The sequence below is a fragment of the Macaca mulatta genome, chromosome 8 (assembly GCF_049350105.2).
Source record: "Macaca mulatta isolate MMU2019108-1 chromosome 8, T2T-MMU8v2.0, whole genome shotgun sequence".
Classification (NCBI taxonomy): domain Eukaryota; kingdom Metazoa; phylum Chordata; class Mammalia; order Primates; family Cercopithecidae; genus Macaca; species Macaca mulatta.
Window position 1 is genome coordinate 71200325 of NC_133413.1, and position 23209 is coordinate 71223533.

Genomic DNA, 23209 nt, shown 5'->3' on the forward strand with positions numbered 1-23209 from the left:
TCTGGTTCTTAGTGAGAACCAGAACTAGAGCACTGATGATTCAGAGGAGGGTAGAGCATGGAATTTATGAAGACTTTCAGAGAGAATTGATGAGATGGATGAACCACTAGAGCTGGATGATGAAAGAAGAGGAATAATTAAGGATGATTCCAAGTTTCTTTTAAGTATGATCCATTGGGAAACAATTCCAGAGATTAGGAAATACTGAAGGAGAAGCTGTGTTTTGGTCTCTTCTGTCATGGGTAGGGTGAATCACAGGTTGATTGGGAGGATGATGAATAAGAGAATGAAAAAGAATGAAATCGGTTCCAGAAGTCTGAGTTTTGCAGCTGAAGGTATTGAAGTGTAAATGTTTAGTAGGCAGTTGGAAATAATTGGAGTGAAGTTAAGGTGGTGGATTTGATAATCACTGACTAATTTATAGAAGTAGGTTGAGGACCAGCCTGGCAACATGATGAAACCCCGTTTCTACTAAAATACAAAAAATTAGCTGGGCATGGCGGCGTGCGCCGGTAGTCCCAGCTACTCAGGAGGTTGAGGCAGGAGAATTGCTTGAACCCGGAAGGCGGAGGTTGCAGTGACCTGAGATGGCGCCACTGCACTCCAGGCTGGGCAACAGAACGAGACTCCATCTCAAAATAAAAAAAAGAAAAAGAACATAGGTTGAGGCCACGGGTCTGGATTCGTGCTCTGAAGTGACAACAAAAGGTAGAGTGCAGAGGCTTAAGGAAGACCTCCAGTATTTTCAGGGTTACGTGGAAGAAGAGGAGTTGGTTGTCATAGAATTAAGACATCAAAGAGATAGTTGTAGCCTGACAAAGCCAGAAGAGATTATTTTCAAGGAGGTTGTAGGCTGATACATTATATAGATATAGCTTATGGGCACGAATATATTTATCTTCAATAAATTGTGCTGGGAAAACTAGATAGCCATGTGCAGGAATAAATTAGACCCCTGTCTCTCACCATATACAAAAATCAGCTCAAAATGGGTGAAATACTTTGGTCTTTCAAAACTAGACCCAAAACTATAAAACTACTAGAAGAAAATGCTGGGAAAATGCTTCGGGACACTGATCCAGGCAAAGATATTATGGATAAGACTTCAAAAGCACAAGAAGCAAACAAAAAGGCAACAAAAGCAAAAAGAGACCAATGGGATTATATCAAACTAAACTCCTTCACAGCAAAGGAAACAATAGAATGAAAACACAACTTTTAGAATGGGATGAAATATTTGCAAACTGTCTTACAAGGGATTCATATCTAGCATATACAAGGAACTCAACAGTAAAAACAAAAATGATTTAAAAATGAGGGAAGGATCTGAATGGACATTTCTCAAAAGAAGGCACACAAATGGCCATCAAGTATATGAAAAATGCTCAGCATCACTAATCATCAGGGAAATGCAAACCAAAACCACAGTGAGATAACATCTCATCTTAGTTAGACTGGCTATTATCAAAAAGACAAAAAATAACATGCTGGTGAGGATTCAGAGAAAAGATAATTCTTATATGTTGCTGGTGGGAATTTAAATTATAGTTGCTAAGAGAAACTATCAAGATTCCTCCAAGAACTAAAAATAAAACTACCATATGATCCAGTAATCCCACTACTGGGTATTTATCCGAAGGAATATAAATCATTATATCAAAGTAGTGTTAATATCTGCACTCCCATGTTTGTTGCAGCACTATTCACAATAGCCAAGATGTAGAATCAACCTAAGTGTCCACCAGTAGATGAATGGATAATGAAAATGTGGTAAATATACGCGATGGAATACTATTCGTCATAAAAAAGGATGAAATCCTGTCATTTGTGGCAACATGGATGAGACTGGAGGACATTATGTAAAGTGAAATAAGTCAGGTATAGAAAAGTAAATACTGCATGTTCTCATATCCACAATAAGTAATAGCTTAAAAAGTTGAGCTCATAAAGGCAGAAAGTAGAATTGTGGGTATTAGAGGCTGGGAAGGGTAGGGGAAAGGTGAGGATAGGGAGTGGTTAGGTTAACAGGTACAAAATTATAGCAGGAATAAGTTCTCCTGTTCTATAGTACTATAGGGTGACTATGATTAATAACTTCTTGTATATTTTCAAATAGCTGTAAGAGAGGATTTTTGAATGTTACCAACGTACATAAAAAAATGATGAATGTTTGAGGTGAACAGATACTCTGATTACCCTGATCGATCATTACACATTGTATACATGTATGGAAATATCACTGTCTCATAAATAAGTACAATTATGTGTCAATTAAAATTTTAAAAAAATTTTTTAAGAACACGGAAACTTAGGTGTAGGTGTAGTGACACATAACCTATAGTCCCAGCTTCTTGAGAATCTAAGGTGGTAGGATCTCTTGAGGTCAAGAGTTTGTGGCCAGCCTGAGCTGGAATATGGAATCCTGAAAATGAGGAACCAAAGAAATAAGCATTTTCTGTATTTAACCAGCACTTAGTCAGAATAAGATTAGTATTACTAGAGTGATACATATTCTCTTGTGAGGTGGGAAAGGGTTTTCTGGTTCTTCTATCACTTAAATGATTACCAAACTCTCAGATGATTCTTGAAGTCCCTCAAGAAAACTTGTGATTTCTAACTATATATATTTTTTCTATACCACATGAAAAAATTGGGGATGTTAAGTAATTGCTCACCTATTTTGAACTTTCACATCTTTTAAAAGATAATAATTCTTTCATGCTAGGTTTTGGATATAGAGTAAATTCTTTTGGTGTACTTGATAACTAACTCTTTTAACTTAAAAAAAACTGTTCTTTTGTCTTCTGTCCTACACCTGAAAGTCTGTTCAAAAGAGTTAAAAATTGGATAAAATGAGTTTGACTTTGGGCCTTGTGTAATACAACAGAGAAGAAAACTAAAGATCACATGTTTTGAAATTCCAGTTTCTTTTCACTGTCATTTCTTCAGAAAGGTTTCTCTATCCCAGCCAGGCATGGTGGCTCACACCTGTAATCCCAGCACTTTGGGACGCCAAGGGGGATGGATCACCTGAGGTCAGGAGTTTGAGACCAGCCTGACCAACATAGTGAAACCTGTCTCTACTAAAGATAACAAAAGTTAATCAGGCTTGGGGGTGTGTGCCTGTAATGCCAGCTACTTGGGAGGCTGAGGCAGGAGAATTGCTTGAACTTGGGAGGCAGAGGTTGCAGTGAGCTGAGATCATGCCACTGCATTCCAGCCTGGGTGAAAGAGCAAAACTCCATCTCCAAAAAAAAAAAAAAGATTTTCTTCATTCCTTTTGTCTAAATTAAGTATCATTTGTTTGTTTTTTGAGACAGAGTCTCACTCTGTTACCTACCCTGGAGGGCAGTGGTGTGATCATAGCAGCCTTCAACTCCTGGTCTCAGACTATCCTCCCACTTCAGCCTCTCAAGTAACTGAAACTACACATGTGCACCACCACACCCATCTTTTTTTTTTTTTTTTTTTTTTTTTTTTGGTCTTTTTTTGTTTTAAAAGACTGTCTCCCTCTGTTGCCCAGGCTGGTCTTGAACTCCTGGGCTTAAGGCCTACCTTGGCCTCCCAAAATGCTGGGATTACAGGCTTGAGCCACTGCACTAAGTTTGTTACCCTTTCTCATAGCACTTTATTCTCTTTCAGATCAGTCATTATAATTATTTCAAATTATTCATATACAGTATATTATTTCGGTATTCATTTTGTTTAATTTCTCTACCTGTAACTAGACTGTAACTCCATACACAGGAACCATGTTGGTTTTCTACATTACTGTATTTTAAAGTCCTAGTGTAGTGATACTTAGCTTTCAGTAAAGACTTTGAGTAAGTGGGTGAGTGAATGAATGAATGAATGGTGACTGCTTTTAGTATTTTGTAGAAGTGCAGGATGCTATCAATTAAGCAGCCTTTGTCTAGCATGAGGATGAGGAAAGTGTTTCTTAGAGGACTTGAAAATGAGTAAGAAGGGGGTATGGTATTCAGTATCCAGTTTTCCTTAGAGGACAAGTAGGATGAATATAGAAAATTTTCCTTTGAATTTAGAAATGTGGAAGTTATATTCATGACCTTACTGGGGTCAATTTTAATAGAGTGAAAGAATGCAATTCAGATTCCATTTGCTCGTGAAATGAATTAGCGAGAAAACAGAGCAAGGAACTTTTCCCAGAAAAGTAGATCTCAGACACTTATTGCTAGCTTATTTATTTGTTTGTTCATAGGGGAGTATGATAAAATGAACTATTACTATGCTTTAAATATTTTCACTGTTACACAAAGAACAAAAGTGCACAAAAACACTACCGTAGTAGAGGCTACCAGGAGGACCTGGTTAGTTGTCGTCTACGAGTTTAGCTGCCACATTTATCTTTCACATTGAAATATTGAATGTATAAGAAAGAAATGTACTTTAGATTGTAAGAAATGAACTTTAGACTGTAAGAAAGAAAATGTACTTTAGATTGGTTTATAGCTTCCACCTAAATCATTAGTCTTCTTATTTTGCAAGAAATTAGAGTACTGAGGAAATCATGGTAGATTATTCACAATACACCAGAAGCCCTGGCTGCCTCTTTTCCATATCCTTTTTGTAAAGTGTCTTAATTTCTGTGAATTTTGTCTCTTATTTATTTTTTGTTTAACTTTCAGGTGTTGGTAAATCATGCTTATTGCTACAGTTTACAGACAAGAGGTTTCAGCCAGTGCATGACCTTACTATTGGTAAGTTTTATAAAAGGGATGAGAAGCATTAAAAGTTTTGGGTAGTTTAAATGGAAAATGCTAGAAGGTCCAGTCTACTAGTGATGATGCTAAAATCTGTGAAACTGGATTTGTTGTTATGCAGTTTTGTCTCTGTGACTTTTTAAAAATATGTGTAGTAAAAATAAATATTACCCAGCTTTGTAGAACTGGTTAGCATGCTGAAAGACAGTAGTTTTTAAGATTTCAATTGTAATTAACGATGAAACAATTAAGAGACAGTATCCAAGCAAGGTAAGAGCAGAAACTTTGACTCAGCTTGCTGGAAGTTGAATCAAGTCTCTGCTACTAACTTGCTATGCAAGTCACTTCCCTGTTTCATGTCTCAGTTTCTCTTTCTGTTCAATGAGAATAGTAGTAGTACCAATCACATGAAGTTACTGTGAGCAGTGAGTTAGTAAATGTAAAGCATTAAAGTGCCTGGCAATGTGAAAGTGCTTTAGACTTTCCTATAATTATCAACTGAGAAAAAGTACCACTAGGCATTTTGTATTTTCCTCAGTTATAAAGAGTAAATGAAATAGTTACTGGTAAGAAATAGTCAACAAATATTAGCTGTTATTATTTAAAATAATGATTTTCCATTTTATTAATATGCAAAGGAAAAAGTTAAGATGAGTGAAAAGCTAAAAACTTTAGGTAATCTTACTATTTAGGATTTTTATTTGTTTAAAAATTATATTTTATATTCTGAAAGCTGAAGAATCTAGCTGGATTATTCTTTTGTGGCTGTAGCCCATTAACTGTAAATTAGTCAAATATGAAGAAACAGATCATTGGAAATCTAGTCATTCTTTACAACGAACTGCTTAATGAATCTTTTTAGCTACTGACTGCTCATTTTCTGTTGACATTATTAATTTACCATTTATAGCATGTTGATCCTTATGTTCTGTGTGTTTTTAAAATACCAAATCAAAGATAGAGCTCATGAATAACATTATTAACTAATAGTTTTCAACTAAGCTACAGGTATAATACTTTGTGGATATATTGAAATCTTTTGTTAGCAACTACTGTCATTAAGACTATCCATATTCTATTTTAATTTTGATAGTTTTAAGTGTATACAATAATGATGGGTGAAACAGGTAACTCATGCTGGTCCTAATAACTGTAACATTTTGTTTTATTTTTTGAGACAGGGTCTCATTTTGTAGACTAGGCTGGAGTGCAGTGATGCAATCACAGCTCACTGCAGCCCCCAGATCCCTGGCTCCAGTGATGTTCCCACCTCAACCTCCCAGGTAGCTAGGACTACAGGCATGCGCTACCACGCCTGTCTAATTTTTCGTGTTTTGGTAGAGTCAGGGTTTTGCCTTGTTGCCCAAGCTGGTTTCAAACTCCTGGGCTCAGGCAATCTGCCAGCCTCAGCCTCCCAAAGTGCTGGGATTACAGGTGTGAGCCACTGCACTGGCCTGTTTAATGAACTCTCTTCCCCACCTCCTGTAGAGGCAAATTTGCTCTTTGCTTAATAAGTTTGAAACTAGCCAACTTTAGGCATGACTCAGTTCTAAGATAACTAGCAAAACAGTTGTTTTTAGTATAGGATACTAAACAACAGTGTTCTTCCTTTTCTTTGACTCTTATGTATAAAGTTCTAAGTTAGTATGGCACACCAAGTGGAGAAGGTGGACCTGAGCCTGTTGTCAGAAGTTAACATAGGCCAAGCTTGTCCAACCCATGACCTGCATGTAGCCCAGGACAGTTTTGAATGAGGCCCAACACAGATTCATATATTTTCTTAAAACACTATAAGATTTTTTTGCTTTTTTTTTTTTTTTTGGCTCATCACCTGTCAGTGTTAGTATATTTTATGTGTGGCCCAAGACAGTTATTCTTCTTCCAGTGTTGCCCAGAGAAGCCAGAAGATTGGACACCTCTGCCATAGGCTGTACTTGTGGGGAGAGATAAAGGAGTAGACCCGAGAGTTGTTTGGGAAACTATAACTCGTATAAACTGCCAGCTGGCTTCACACTAGGTTTGCCAATGGCAGGCACCAGGAAATAGGAGGCTGAAAGAGAAGAAAAACCAAGGATCTTTTTCTCCTTGGGTTGACTGTGTGTTCTCCATTCCTCTGGCTCCAGCCCCTGCCTGGCAGGCCCAAGTGGTCTGGTTCCTGAGCTCTGATAACCTTTTTCCCTTTTGTCTTTCTAGCCTAGGGGTGGTAGCAGCTTCCTGCTGTTTGTAATCTCTGGGCTTATTCCCCATCTCTTCTTTGGGTTTTTGGGGGCTCTTTGTTTACTATAACCAAGTCCCTACATTAAATTCCCTATACCCTATGTACTTAAAGTGTAGTTTCTGTTTTTCTGATTGCACTGACTGGCATACCATTTTTTTTCTAACTTTTACAGTTGGTTGTAAATGACAAAAATTTACCTAGATGGGTTTAAACAAAAGGGCAATTTATTATTTTAATATTCAGGTATGTCTCAACATGAGGGCAGGGAGCCAGCTGGGTCAGCCTGGAACCAGAGCTCAGAGCTTTTAAGGAGGGAACACAGGAAATTCTGTTTCGCAGTCTTCCATCCTTCCCTCATTGTCTCCCATTCTCTTCTCATGCCGGTTTCATTTTTCTCTCTCCCTTTTGACCATTGTTTTTGATTTCCCTATCTCCATGATGGGAAATGGCCATTGTCAATAGCTCCAAAGTTCATATACCATTCAGGAGAGCAGAGATTCTCTTTAACTCAGTTTTAAGTTTCCTAGGCAAGAGAGTTCATTGGTTCAATTTGGTTCAGGCCCACTTATCTCTTGTTCTGTCCACTCTCTTCATGGGCCCAGAATCACTTTTATACAACATGGTTTCCAAATTGGTAGTCGTAGGAGCAATCTGGGTGAGTAGTCATACATAGCCACCACCAGAATACCCTCACACCTAGCTATTCTAGCTAGTCACCATGTCCTTATCTTTTGTCCCCTGTAATGATCAATTCTCTACTCTGTTTATAAACCATTGACTCCTGAGCTCATGATTCTTCTCAGTCTGCCTCTCTTGCTTTCTCTCCTACTTTTCTCTAACACGTGTAGACACTATGTGCCATCAAGTCTTTGCTGCTTGCTCCTGCCTGAACACTTAGTACTTTTTCATACCCTCAGTCTTTCTCTTCTCAGAGGATGCCATTGCTTGACATATTTGCTTATTACAGTTCTTTTCTGAACAACTGTCCATATCCCAAACTATAGCTCCCATTTAAAGGAAGTAAGATTTATATACCCACACGTATGGAGAAACATTGTTAACAGGAAAGGAACAACTACTGTATAGGCACAGTTTCAATATAATGCTCAGCACCAATATGGATTCCTAGTAGCTCATGCGTTAGAAATTCATTATTCATAATCAGGATCAGTCCTCCTAAAAAGGCAAAGTAAATTTTATGGAGGATGTATGTAGGAAGTCCCGTCTTTTTACCTGCTGTGTGTTAAGGGAAATTACACCCCGTACATATTCATAAAATGGATTGTTTTTTGTTGGGGTCATAGTCCAACCATGGCTTTAGCAACAGTCTGTTATTACAGAACGAAGATGGTAGCTATCATGAACTATTTTTTTAAGTTGAAATCTTATTTTAGATCCTATAAAGTGAACATAAATGTACTCTATACATTCACTCTGCAGAGTCTCAATATTTAAGATGTTTCAGGATATTTGAGGTAATGATACTTTGAAAAATTATCTGAAGCAAACAGAACATTTAGGATCATAAAACTGTTCTCAGAATGCTGATAGGTGCTTAATGTTCGTTGTTGATAATGATAATTACATTGTTTTCACTGAAAGTCATTTTTTAAAGTAAAAGCCAACTCTGGAAGAGGAAGAGTAAAGGGGTGCTTCTTGCCACTACAACTTATGTAGAGTTGCATACATACATTAAAAGGGTATTCAGTACCACCATTCCTTCAGTCAAGCTAAATACAGGCCAGTAGAAGCAGTATTGTTAAGACATGTTTTTGCCTTCATTGGCCCAAGACCTCCTTAACATTTTTGACACCCATCACAGCAATATATTTTTCAGACATAAAAAAAGTTAGCAGTTATTGTCACATATTTTTAAAAAGAACATTAGAATTTTTGGTAAAATAAGTAGTAAGACAGTATCTTTACTCTGCTGCATACTTGCCTTTGCTGGATGAATAAATGAGGGTGGAAAAATTTAAGGTTGGTTTGTGACTAAGAAGGTATTAAATGATAGAAAAGAGAAAATAAAAGACCATGAAAGTTTTTAAAAGGCTGTGTACAAATATTCTTTAACCTTTGACTATCTCTCTCAGTGAGAATTGTTAAGAAATGAATCATAGAAGCAGTTTATAAATAGCTTCATGGACACAATTCAGAAGGTTCAGACTAGAGCCTTGCTCCTCAAAAGATGGTTCGTGTGCTGTTGCGCTGGACCAGCAGCAGCGTCAGTATCGTGTGGGAGCTTGTTAAAGAACTTACTGAATCATAATTTGCATTTTAACAGGATCTCCAAGTGATTCATATGGGCACTGAAGGTTAAAAAACATTGGAGAAATGACTTTTAAATATTGATTACCCAGCTGGAAATACATTTTATGTTCTTTGCCTGGTGCACACATCCTAGCCTCTCAGTGGCTTTATTTTTCTCCCCCTGTCCCCAGTGATCTTGGTTCCACCCTGCTTCAGCTACTCCCTCCCATAGTTACTCTCAGGACTCATCATTACCAGTATCTGGAACCACTTCAGAATTTAGTTTCATGCATTGACTATTTGACTTTCTATCCTGTCCTTCCTGCTCACTTTCTTTAGTCCCTAATGCTAACAATATTTTCACCTCATCAAAATTATGCCATTGATTCTACCATCTTTTCACTCTCATCTCTCTTGTGTTCCTACTTTCCTCCTTAATCATTCCTGCATATACCCACAGTTTTCTTGTCCCTCTCATGCTGTATCATAGTCTTGTGGCTAAACCATAGGTTAAATCCAATCATCTATTCCTAACATGTACAGCTAGACATGTCTGGAGAAAAGTACAGAGCCATACTAACTAGTCTCATTTTAATTTCTTGGACACTCACGTCAAGTAAACCCTTAGTACTACCTGACAATTGTACTTTTATTTCCATTATATGCACCCTTTAGTTTCCTGTAGAATGATATCAGACTTTCTTGCTCTTTAAACAAGATATCTTTGCTATCTTTACTCTCAGCTGATAACCCGGTTTCGGTTTCACTCAGAAAATAGAGGCAAGTAGAAGAGGGTTTTCACAGGTTTCCACCACTGCATTGACCCACCTACCTGCATTGTGCCCATAAACTAAGCCTTTCCCTTGCTGCTGTGGGTAAACTTAAGTTCTTAGCCAGGGCCTACTGAAGGACACTGCTTTAGTAGTTCTTTTTGCTTTCAGGCATCATTAATTTTTCCCTTTTTGATGGTTATTTTTCATGGCTCTCTTTTCCAGCTTTTAATCTGTATACCTATATACACACATTCATACCCATCCTCCCACCTAGATTTATTGTTCTCCTTAACGTTTTATACAAGTAAATATAAGTAAATAGATTTTACCCCACCAATAAAAAGTAAGGTCCATGACAGCAGATGGTTCTCTGTTTTGTTTATTGCTGTATCTGCACCTGGTACATACTAGGGACTCTAAAAATATTTGCTACATATTCTACCTACTTAGTGGAGGAACACTTCATAAAGCTGTACTTGCCATTGCAGGTCTTAATGCTTGCATTCCTTTATGTTATACTGTTCAGTTATGTTGCTTACAAATAATGCATAGCCTGCTAATACCCACTACATTTATTTCACTACCTACAAATGGACAGTTTGACAAATGTTAGTCTAGTGGCTAGGCCATTTATATGTTGATTTCACCTTCTTACGTATCTCCCCGACTTCCTTAAACCAGTCAACCTATAAGAAATGATTGCTGGGCTCACGCCTATAATCCCAACACTTTAGGAGGCAGAGGCAAGAGGATCACTTGATGCCAGATGTTTGAGACCAGCCAGGGCAACAGAGTGAGATCCCATCTCTACAAAAAGTTTAAAAACTAGTCAGGCGTGGTGGCACACACCTGTAGCCCCAGCTACTTGGTAGACTGAGGTGGGAGGATTGCTTGAGCTCAAGAGTTTAAGGCTGCAGTGAGCCATGATAGCTGCAGTGAGCCATGATAGCACCACTGCACTCCAGCCTGGGCAACAGAGCAAGACCCTGCCTCACAAAAAAAAAGAGAGAAAAAAAAAAGAAAGGAATGATTGGTGGAAATGAAAGTATACTTTTAGGACAAAGTAATAGAATTGAAGCGTGATTGCTTCCATCAGGCTCACCACAGGAAATCAGTTTTAAAATACACCTCATTTATTTGAGGTTCAGTTTTCTAGTAACTTGAATTGCCTAGAACAACATTGCCAAGAAGTTAGAATAATAGTTTAAAAGACCTCTCAAACTTCTCATTAAGCTCTCAAAAAGTCTCTGTAGCTGAAAAATAATTTTTTTGAGACCGAGTCTCGCTTTATCGCCCAAGCTGGAGTGCAGTGGCACCATCCTGGCTCACCGCAACCTCCGCCTCCCAGGTTCAAGCGATTCTCCTGCCTCAGCCACTCAAGTAGCTGGGGCTACAGGCACGTACCACCATGCCTGGATAATTTTTTGTATTTTTTTTTTTTAGTAGAGATGGGTTTTCACGGTGTTAGCCGGAATGGTCTTGATCTTCTGACCTCGTGATCCGCCTGCCTCGGCCTCCCAAAGTGCTGGGATTACAGACATGAGCCGCCATGCCTGGCCCTCTGTAGCTGATTTTTAAAATGTGGAAGTATTTTCCTCTCAGAGTGTGATCATTGTGAAAATGTTGTAAGAATCTGGAGAGAGTTAAATTGCCTATATAACTTTGGCCCTCCAGCAACCACTGAGTGGTGTGTGTTAGTGCCTTCTGAAGCTTTTAAATGTATTCCTAAACACACACACACAAAGCTGTTCTAATTTGCACTCTCCCTGCTGATGTATCAAAGTGCCCATTCCTTCTCATCCTTCCTTCTACTGCAGCTCATTCAGTTTTTAATATTTGTAAATTAGAGACAAAAAAGTTTTGTTTTTTTTTTTTTACTTTTTCATTCTTTTTTAGTGAGGCTGAGCATTTTTCCTATGTTTAAGAACTATTTATCTTCTCTTTGATTTTACTTGTCATATATCTTTGTCTTTTTTTTTTTTTTTTTTTTTTTTTTTTGCTACTTTGAATTATTAAGGGATAACTAGTTGTTTTTGTTTTTAGTTTTTTTTTTAACTCAAATCTATTGTGGCTTCCTAGCCTTGCTCTATGCAAAAATTACATATGTCTTAAATATTCTTCTGTAACTTTAAATTTGCATTCTATTTGGTATGTGGTCATGTATATCACTTTCTTTTTATAAATTTTATTTTAGATATGGGGGTGCATGCGCATGTTTGTTACATGGGTATACTGTGTACTGGTGGGTACTGGGCTTCTGGCATACCCATTACCCAAATAGTGAATATTGTACTCAATAGGTAATTTTTCATCCTTCACCCCCTTCCCAAACTCCACTTTTTTGGAGTCCCCAGTGTTTATTATTTCCATCTTTATGTCTGTGTGTACCCATTGTTTAGCTCCTACTTTATAAGCAAGAACATGCAGTATTTGATTTTTTGAGTTAGTTCACTGAGGATAATGGCCTTCACCTCCATCCCTGCTGCTGCAAAAGACACGATTTCATTCTTTTTTATGGCTGCTATCATTTTCTTTAATCCCTATATAGCTCGTGGCCTCACACCATTAAATAAGCCATTCATTCTTGTCCTATTACCTTTGTAATATGTTAAATCCCTGTGTGTAAGCAAGCCTGTTTGAGGGTGCCAAAATATGTTTTGTTCATCTTTCTTTTCTTTTTTTTTTTTTTTGAGACAGAGTCTCATTTAGTTGCCAGGCTGGAGTGCAGTGGTGCGATCTCTGCTCACTGCAACCTCCACCTCTTGGATTCAAGTAATTCTCATGCCTCAGCCTCCCGAGTAGCTGGAATTACAGGCACGTGCCACCACACCCAACTAATTTTTGTAATTTTAGTAGAGGCGGGGTTTCACCATGTTGGCCAGGATGGTCTCAATCTCGCGACCTTGTGATCCACCTGCCTTGGCCTCCCACGTCTTTTTTTCTATTTCATGAGGCAATATCATACTGTGGTAGTTGTTGTAACTTTGTAGTGTACTTCATGCCAGTTGGTGTTCTTTCTTTCCTTTCTAGGTTTTCTTGATTATTCTTGTGCATTTGTTCTTCCAGATGGAACTTTGCCAAGTTGCAAGACTTTTAGTGAGGCTTTTAAATTTGAAAAGAATTTTGTTCAATTTATGAGCTAATTTGGAGATAATTTATGTTTTTACAGCATTGATTACCTGTTTATACACATAATATATATTTTCATTTATTCAGACTTTCTTAAATGTTGTTCAGTAAAATTTTACAGTTTTGTTCATATAGGCCTTATGCTTTTCTAAGTTTGTTTTGAGATTTTGTAGATTTGTTGCTATTGTAAGTAAATTTTTTCATCACTGTTGTTAAATTATTTTGCATGTTCTAGGTAGACTGTTTAGTCCTATCTGTAAGTTATGATTTTTTCCTAAGCCAAAATCTGTTTCTCTTAATTTTGTTACTCTAATTTTTGACCAAAGTCTCTAGAATAATTTCCAAATTGAAAATAACTGTAATATTTTTCTCAGTATAATTTGAATTATTCTAGGGTTTTGCCATTAAGTGTGGTGTTTGCTGTTTTGTTTTACATAGAAAATTGAGGACATTGCTTTTTGTATCTAGTTTTCCTTTGTTTCTAGAATTAGGAAAAATCAGGCCCCAAGTCTCATTTTGAACAAGTCTTCCCACAAGTCTTCCATTTTCAACTTCTGCAGTGTCTAGGTTTCAGGAACAGGAATAGGGGATAGGAGTCCATATGTTACCATGCTGGTAAGGAAGGCTGTTTGCTCTATACCTAGCTGTGCTCTCTGCTTAGCACCCCACCTAGTACCCCAGCAGCCTGGAAGTTCTGGCCTTGACATTACAAGGAGGCCTGAATGGGCACGCCCCAGCCTTACCTAGGTAAGGAGCCACATTCTGCCTCTGCACATATCTGTACCAGTGACTACCTGTCTCTGACAGATGGCCCTTTCTCACAGGGGCTGTCATCATTAGTCATGTGGATGGTAGTTTAGACATTCTAGTGCATAATATGGAATAATAATAATTATACCTGACATATTAAATACTTACTATGTGCCAGACACTGTTCTATTTCATATGTAATCATCTTTTAATCTTAAAAAAACTCATGAGGTAGGTATTATGAATACCATTTTACAGATTAGAAAACTAAGACAAAGAAGGGGCTTAATAACTTGCCCAGGGTCACACAACCTAGTAGATATTGATTATGAATGCTCAGTAAATGATGCAAGGATGATAATGATTGGAGACAATTAAAAAGTGTACCTATTCAGAGTATTTGATTCTGGAAGCTTGTAAGTGAATAACATATCTGAGAAAATAAGCATTACACCCTGACAATGTCAGGTAAATGAGGTCTTGACTTTGACTTCACAGAAATTTATCTAGCAGCCAAATTGGCTGTTAATTGAAAATGGATCTGGGAAGAGGGCCTCAAAGGCATAGAGAATAACAATTTATCACATAAAAAAAAGAGAAGGAAACCTTTCTAAATGGAATTCTCAAGCATGTATACATCCAAGGAAAAGGATTTAAAAATGTTAATATTCCAGAAAAGAAGTCAAGTTTTTGGTTTCTGTATTTGTTTCTGAGGCTTCCAAGAGACTAGGATTCAGTGTTTTCATTTGTCACATAGAATTAAAGGGTAAAACCTACATTGAACCCAGTTATGGGAAGGTAAATGGGAAAGAGCTATATTTCTGAAGCTGAAATTAAAGTGTGTTTTTGCTTCATTTGATAGGAAAACAGAAATCATAGTTTTTCAGTAATCAACAACAGTTGTCAGTTTTTCTTTTTGAGATGTGTATTTTTTTCCCACCACCATTTTTTAACCTCATGCCTAAATATAATACAATAGCCTTTTAACTGGTCTCTTTGCTTCTTGTGTTTTGTTGTTGTTGTTGTTTTGTTTTTCTTTATCCATCCTGACCTGGTTGATAAGTGAAGTTAAAATGTCTATTGTATTATGACATATCCCTGGTTTAAAAACATTCTTGATGTTCACTTAACAGGTTTATTTAAAATTGGATGTATTTTTGGAGGCAAAATCATTGTTTAAAGATTTTAAGCTTCATGACTTCTTCCTGCTTACTTTATTAATTGTTTTTGTTTTTGTTTTTGTTTTTTGAGACAAAGTCTCACTGTGTTGCCCAGGCTGGAAAGCAGTGGCACAATCATGGCTCACTGCAACCTGGAGTTCCTAGGCTCAAGTGATCCTTCCCCGCTTCAGCCTCCCAAGTAGCTGGGACCACAGGCACATGCCACCATACCTGGCTCATTTTTTAATTTTTCATGGAGACTGGGTCTCCCTATGTTGCCCAGGCTAGTCTCCAATTCCTGGGCTCAAGCAATCCTCCTGTCTCAGCCTCTCAAAGTGTGGGATTACAGGCCATACTGAGCCACTGGGTCCAGGTGATCTGCTTAATTTGAGTAAAGAGACGAACATACTAAAACCCAATTCTAGCAAGGGTAAGCAAAGGAAATATTCTAGAATATCTGTAGTTATATATGGAACCTCCAGTAAGTTGGAAACTTTGTCTTGGAATTGGGCAGGAACAAAGCATCTTGGAGGTCAGGAAGCAGAAACTGTTAATAGCTCTCCTGCAGCAGGAGCAGTTGTGTTAGCTTCTCATCTGCTCGGATGGAATGATCAGAAGTCAGTTTCCATATCTTTAGCCCTCTGCTCAAGATACCAGCTCCAGAGAGGGAGCATCTGCTTGCTTTTGCTAGCCTTGCCTGCCTTACCTGCTCACCCTTGGTACCAGGAGCATTCATGGGTTGGTCTGTTTCTAGTCTGTAGTTGTTTTTTGTTAAATTTGACATTATGAGCAATGTAGATAGTTTTGGATTGTGCTTAAAAGCCAGCCCATCCCTGACAGTGGAAGGAAAAATAAAAATAAATTTTTCTCTCTCTCTGTCTCATTTGTACGTAGAAACAATAGATTCATGAAAAAGCCTCTACTCTGTCTGATATCTTGCTGACATGCAGAATTTTGTGCTTCAATATATTCATTTTCAATACGGAGTATTTCAAAGAACATCTGTATCTTACTTAGTAACTGGTTTCTTCCCCCAACTAATTTCATTTTTCATGTCATTAATGGGTTTTGTGTATGACTCCACCCTGTGGCATAGAACAGATAAGAATATATATATTCACATAGATATGTCATGAATCTATATGCATATGTAGGTGCATATATATGTAAAAACTGTAATGGTTTTATGTGGCATAATTTGTCAATTTTTCATTTTTCGGTCTGATACATCATGACCCCTGAATCTCTTTTCTCTGGCTTTCTTGTATTTCTGGGCCTGAGAAACATAAACATCATTTTTAGTTTCTTGGTATTCATCAGGCCTGTGGGATGGAATAACTATTATAATGTAGAGTAAAAGCTCATCAGGTTTTATGTCATGGGACAAATTCCCTTTGTTTCTCACCCTTCTAATCACAGTTGGGGAGTTATGGGAGATGCTGAATTGGAATTCCGACATTGGGCAGTGTGTTCTTCTCTGGGAAACTAGAAGTTGTTTTTCTACCAGGATAACATTTGGTTTCTGGGTACCATGTGTGTCCTCCCTTCACCCTGACTCTGATCTAAATACTGATTGAACATACTCTAGGTAGTAGTGATTTGGTATAAGAGATATACTACTTTCAGAGTTGTCTTCACAACTGTTTGCCCTTCTAAAATTATCCCCTATTTTTCTACTATTTTGATGACTGAATGAGTACTTTCCAAAGATGATAAATGCAAGTTAAAAGCCAAAGTAGTAAACTTGTGGGTGTGAAGTCTGTGTTCCTTCTGACCTGTAATCCGATTTCTTATAATTTGCCTAAAATTATAGTAAGTTGAAAAATGTATGCAGAAAGTTCATTTTAGCATTCATTATTTAGTGAAAATAGGAGAACAACCTAAATCTGTAGCAATAAAGTATCAAGTTAGTAAATTATCTGTACACAAAAGAATATTATGCAGACATCAAAAATAATGGCATAGTTTTATGTTTATTGATTTGCAAGGATGTTTGTGATACAGAATAATGTCTGTGATGTATTATTAAATAAATAAAAAGCAAATTGTAGAGCAGAATTTTTATGTTCCCATTTATGCAGAATTATATACTTATTTCTGCATGTGTATTCATGGAGCACTGTCTGGGAAGTATGTTAAAACGTTGGTTATAGCTAATGGCAGATTTGGAGATTTCTTTCCTTGCTAATTACTCATGCTTGGAACCAATACTATGATATTGAAATGTATCTGTCCCTTTTTGGTGATTTTTATACCATATTAATGTAATTTTTAAGAAATTTTAATATTTAACGTTTGTGATTAATAATTATGGCTCTTGGATGATCTCTTTTTTAATTTTTATGTTACTGAGCCTGCAAAACATGAAGATCACAGTTGGTTTCTTAATATTGACTCTGCCACATTTCAGTATCTTAGTATTTTAATTATGTCCTTAGCTTATGTCTTATTAGCACCTCTTCCTTAGCTTATATATTTTCTAAGTATAGGAGCTTTGTTAAAGTCTATCTGTATATTACCTAGCATAGCATGTCTTGGAAGTAAACATTCTGTTTTGAATCCTCAAAAGTGAGATATATTCCCACTAATTTTGTAACAAATCATTTTGTACTCCATTTAGGTGTAGAGTTCGGTGCTCGAATGATAACTATTGACGGGAAACAGATAAAACTTCAGATATGGGATACGGTAAGTATAGGAAAAATGCACTGTGTGATCTCAGTGAAGTTGCTTTATGAAAGTACATTGTACATTTGTTTTAATGTTATTATATGCCTGTTATGGTTTGTTAGACACTAACTTCCTGCAGCCTTGAGGTGAAATGTGGTGCTGGAGTAGATTGGTTTTTCTTATGCGCTGTTTTCGATAGATGGGCCCCGGGTGTTGGTGTTAGTGAGCATATCTGAGTGAATGCTCATGTTATGTGGTCTAAATTGAAATGCTTTAGAAACTGTATTTTTAAGAAAAACAATCAGCGCGTCTCAAGTACACGTAGGAAGTAAAATAACAATATCAATATTATACAATAACTTATTCTTCAAGCTTATTATTTTAAATATTTTGGTCCTAACAACTTGAAGTCATGTTGCTCTTAATCCATTATCCTAATTCTGTCATACCCTTGTTCATTGAGTACCTATTATATGCCATACAATATTGTTTTTAATCGTGATTCCTCATCTGAACCATAATATCCAGAAAATGATTTGAGTGACTGTTTTCTCTATTCTCCCATTTTAGATGCATAAAAGTGAAGTGACTGTATATATACATTGGGTGGCTTAAAGTAGCAATTTTCAAACCATTTTGTTTCAGAACTGCTTTATACTTTTAAAAATTAATGAAGACCCCCAAAGAGCTCTAGCTTATATGGCTTAAAGGTATTAGTATTTACCATATTAGAAATTGAAAATGGGAAACGTATCAAATATTCAATCATTAATTCATTTTAAATTAATAAATCACTTGTTAGGGTAAATAATACAATTGTAATGGAAACTATATTTTCCAAAACAAACAACTACATTTTTCTAGTGAGACTAGTGATATCTGTCTGCCTAATAGAAGACACTGGATTCTCATATCTGCTTCTGCACTGAGCCTTACATATGTTGTTTAATTGAAGTATGTTAAGAAAATCCAGCCTCACACAAATAGTCAGTTGGGAAATGGAGGACCACATGGACCCTTAAAGAGTCTGAGGAATTCCCAGAATCCTCGGATCACACTTTGAGAACCACTGCTTTAGGGCATTAGGAGATAATTCTTCACAGAACCCCAGTTAAGAAAACCTGAAAGGTCTGTTGTGTCAAAGACCATATTCTCTAAACCAGTAAATGAGATATAAATCATCATATACCTGTAGCCTATTTTTCTTCAGTCACTCAGTCTTAGTTTCTCACTTGTCATGTGTAGTAGCCATTGAAAGAAGGAACCTTAGAGAACATCCAGTCTCACAGACTGGATTCCCTAGACCAAGCAAGTTACTGAAGGCTGCTGTGGGACCTGGGTTTCCTGATCTTCCTATGTGTCACAGTTGTCCCCTAAATGATAACCCTACATGTCTGTCTTGTCCTGTCCTTGAATTGTCCACTCAACTCTTGGTTCTTGTGCTTTTTTGCCTCTTCTTCCTCAGTGAAGATTCACACTTTTACTATTTCTTAGGGATTTCCCATGTGAGCCTAAAGCATCTCAAAACTTTTGATTTGCATTCTCTCAGGCAACATCTCAAAACTGTGTGGAAAAGAGGAAAATAAAATACACAAAGTCCCTTTTTTCCTAGAAATTTAAAATTAATAATCTCCAACCAAAAAGAAGTATATTCTACTTCTGTATTAAAAGAGTTTCTCTCTTCTTGTTTTTGAGACAGGGTGTCTGTCACCCAGGCTGTAGTGCAGTGGCGCAATCATAGCTCGCTGCAGCCTGGAACTCCTGGGCTCAAGTAGTCCTCCCACTTCAGTCTCCTGAATAGCTGGGACTACAGGCGTGCACCACCACACCCGGCTGAGTTTCTGTCTCTTATTCAGAACTGATTTACATAAACTAAGTTACTCTTTTTAGCTTATAACCTTGTGTAACACACATCTTTGCACTGTGTAGTGTGAACCAGACTACTGTTATTCTTCAATAAACATATTTTTCATTTCTTATATTTTTGCATAAATACTTGCATTGCTTGAAGTGCCTTTTTTTTTCTTTTCCATTTAAGGCAACTAAGATATCAGCTCTTTTTGAAGCCTTTTTGACCCTCATGGGAATAACTTATTCTTCCCCTAGTATTTTGTGCATATATCTCTTGTAGTTCTGGTCCCATTGTCATAGCTTTTTGTTCACATTTGTTACCCTTCTCAGAATAAGCATTATGAGGGAAGGATCCACCTATATCTTAGGCAGCTTTGTATCCTGCATTCTTAGCTTGGTGACTGATACATACAGCATTTGGTAAATTTTAATGAATGAATAGAGAATCTCATTCTGTCTAAGCAACTTGTAGGGTCACTGGATGTGTTCAGGAGATGTCATCTACTAAATTAAAGTACATAGTTTTGAAAAGGAAAGGTTAATATAGTAATGATAATTATGTGATATTTTGGGCATAAACCACTTCATTGTCTGTAGGTTATTTTATTCACTTGTTCTTCTATTCTTAAAGTAGTCCCTTAAATAATCTTTGTTTTTTGAAACTTGAGTAAGCCATTCATTTCCTAGTTGTCTGTTTTGTAGATTAACTCATCATGCATTCTTTTGATAGAAGCCTGGTTTTTTGTGGGTGTTTTTTTGTTTTTGTTTTTGCTTGAGTTGATTTCTTTGCACAACAATAAACTTACAAAAGAAATCTAAAATAATTTCTTTTGCTGGACAGTATGAGAAGGGAATAGAAGAAAAACCCGTGTTTGTGTTCCTCTAGGAGGGCAGAGGGCTCATTTTCTTTCCTCTATTTCTGAGAGAGACTGTGGTCCCTTTAAAGACATCATAACGCCCAAGAAAGAATTCGACCACTTCCAACTTCTACATGGAGAGCTCCCGAACGAATGGCCTGATCCAGATTTAAAGGACTGTTTAAAATAATTTAACTATTTCTTTTGGAGGTTGTTTCTTGAGTCTTTGTCTTTCTTACAAGTTTTCCTCTTTTGTTGGGTTTTTTTCTTTGTTTTTGGTTTTGGTTTTGAGACGTCTTACTCTGCTGCCCAGGCTTGAGTGTAGCGGCAGATCACAGCTCACTGCAGCCTCAAACGCCTGGCCTCAAGCAATCCTCCCACCTCAGCCTCTTGAGTAGCTGGGACTACACGTGCATCCCACCATGTGCAGCTAATTTTTTAAATTTTTTGTAGAGATGGAATCTCGTTATGTTTCCCAGGCTGGTCAGGCTTTTCTCTTATTTTCATTGACTTTATTCTTACTTTCATACCCAACTTCCAAAACTTTTTAATAAATGTAATCTAATACACATTAAGATTGGTCTCACACTTAGTTTATATCTGAGTGAAACAGGATTTTCCGTACCATTAATGTGTGTCTATACATTTGGATAGCCATTTGCATTTTTGGTAGCAAGGGTTATGTCTGTTCATGGCCCAAGATGTTTACAAAACCATCCTAGAGTCCTTCAGGGGAAAATTAGCCAAATGTTGTTATTTGTTTCATCAGCCTTATAGAACTGAAGTTTTCTTAGTATCTTAGTCTTTTTTTTTTTTTTTTAGACGATGTTTTACTCTTGTTGCCCAGGCTGGAGTCCAATGGTGCAATCTCAGCTCACTGCAACCTCTGCCTCCTGGGTTCAAGTGATTCTCCTGCCTCAGTCTCCCAAGTAGCTGGGATTACAGGCCTGGCTAATTTTGTATTTTTAGTAGAGACAGGGTTTCTCCATGTTGATTAGGCTGGTCCCGAACTCCTGACCTCAGGTGATCCACCTGCCTCGGCCTCCCAAAGTGCTAGGATTACAGGCGTGAGCCACTGCACCTGGCCTACAGGATGTCATTTTTATCTTCAAAAAATTTAAGGAGTTTTCCTTGCAAAATTTTCACATCCACCACCTTTGCTTTCTTTTGCAAATAGTTAGGATAGCTGACAGCATATACTCCTTGGAGGCCTTAAGGCCGTCAATCAATTTCACAGCTGGAAGCAGTGATAAGAGTCTATCAGTGTGGCTCACGCCTGTAATCCCAGCACTTTGGGAGGCTGAGGCAGACGAATCACGAGGTCAGTAGATCGAGACCATCCTGGCTAACACGGTGAAACCCCGTCTCTACTAAAAATACAAAAAATTAGCCGGGCGTGGTGGCAGGTGCCTGTAGTCCCAGCTACTCGGGAGGCTGAGGCAGGAGAATGGCATGAACCCTGGAGGTGGAACTTGCAGTGAGTCAAGATCATGCCACTGCACTCCAGCCTGGGCAACAGAGCAAGACTCGGTCTCAAAAAAAAAGTCTATCAGTGCCTCCCTTAAAGCACTGACACTTGGCCCTGTACTGAGTTACTTTTTTTTCATTTATTAAAAGCCAAAGCCAAACTGTAAATATTCTTCTTCTGCCAGGGGAATTCAGAGAAAAAACATATGTTGCCCCCGGTTCTGTTCATTGGCAGAAAAAAGGCAGAGGTGTGTTCTCACTGTTAGACCCAAGCCATTACTGCCTCATCCTGCTCTTGTTCTTTTTCTCTTACTTTTTCTCTTGCCTTCTATCACTCTTTCAGTTGCCTTTCAGCATATCCAAATACATTTGATTTCCCAGCCCCTCCAAAAAAATTTGTAATATGAATGTTTTAGTTCAGTTCATTTATCTACTCAGCTTCCCTGGAAATATTTGTTTTACATATCTTATATCAAGTAAGAGTTAGTGAGACTTTTGACAAAATTATATGAAAACTAACATGCTAAAAGTTTCTTCTCAGCAAATCACATTTTTTTCTCCTTTGAAAAAAAAAAGTGTTACTTTATACTCTTGACATATTGTTTCTAAAAATTGAATATTGTTTTGTTTGAATGCATCAGTAAGGATGGATGACCAGATGCAGTGAGCCAGGGAGAGGACCTGGAATCCTGAAGGCTGGAAACAATCCTGCCTCCACTTCTGCCTTTCCTCTCTGTTCCCATTACTGTCACTTCCTTCCTCTCCCCCATCATCCTCACAGCTAGGAGTTGAGTGGCTTAGAGCTCCAACTGTTGTGCCTCCTTAGGCAGCAATTCATCGACATTTTCTTGAAGAACTACAGGGACAGGAAATTGTCTTAGACATTTCATTGTACTTTAGTGATTACCTCCCACCTGTGGTCTCCAGTTTTTCTTACATGGCAGCACTAAAAGAATTCGGACATCGGTGATCATATCCTATTTTGTCTTTTTTTTTCTTTTTTTTTTTTTTTTTTTTTTTGGAGACAGGATCTTGCTCTGTTGCCCAGGCTGGAGTGCAGTGGTGTGATCACAGCTCACCACAGCCTCCACCTCCTGAGCTCAAGTGATCCTCTCACCTCAGCTTCCCCATTACCTGGGACTACAGGCACACGCCACCACTCCCAGCTAATTTTTTTTTAATTTTGTAGAGATGGGATTTTGCCATGTTCCCAAGGCTGGTCAGAAACTCCAGGGCTCAAGCAATCTGCCCACCTTGGCCTTCCAAAGTTCTGGGATTACAGCGTGAGCCACTGCGCCCAGCTAAGCCTTTTTTCCAAAGTAAATATCCTCAAATTTTTTAAAGCATTCAACTTCTGCTGTTT

At 37.6% G+C, this 23209-nt stretch overlaps 1 protein-coding gene across 2 annotated transcripts in view; it reads left to right on the forward strand.

Moving 5' to 3' along the window:
* The window catches only part of RAB2A (RAB2A, member RAS oncogene family), a 103425-nt gene that overhangs the window by 35601 nt on the left and 44615 nt on the right, over positions 1 to 23209 (forward strand). For both annotated transcript variants that reach the window (NM_001193860.2, XM_015145400.3), the window contains 2 exon segments: positions 4647 to 4718; positions 17622 to 17689. In NM_001193860.2, coding sequence (NP_001180789.1) covers positions 4647 to 4718; positions 17622 to 17689 — 140 coding nt within the window.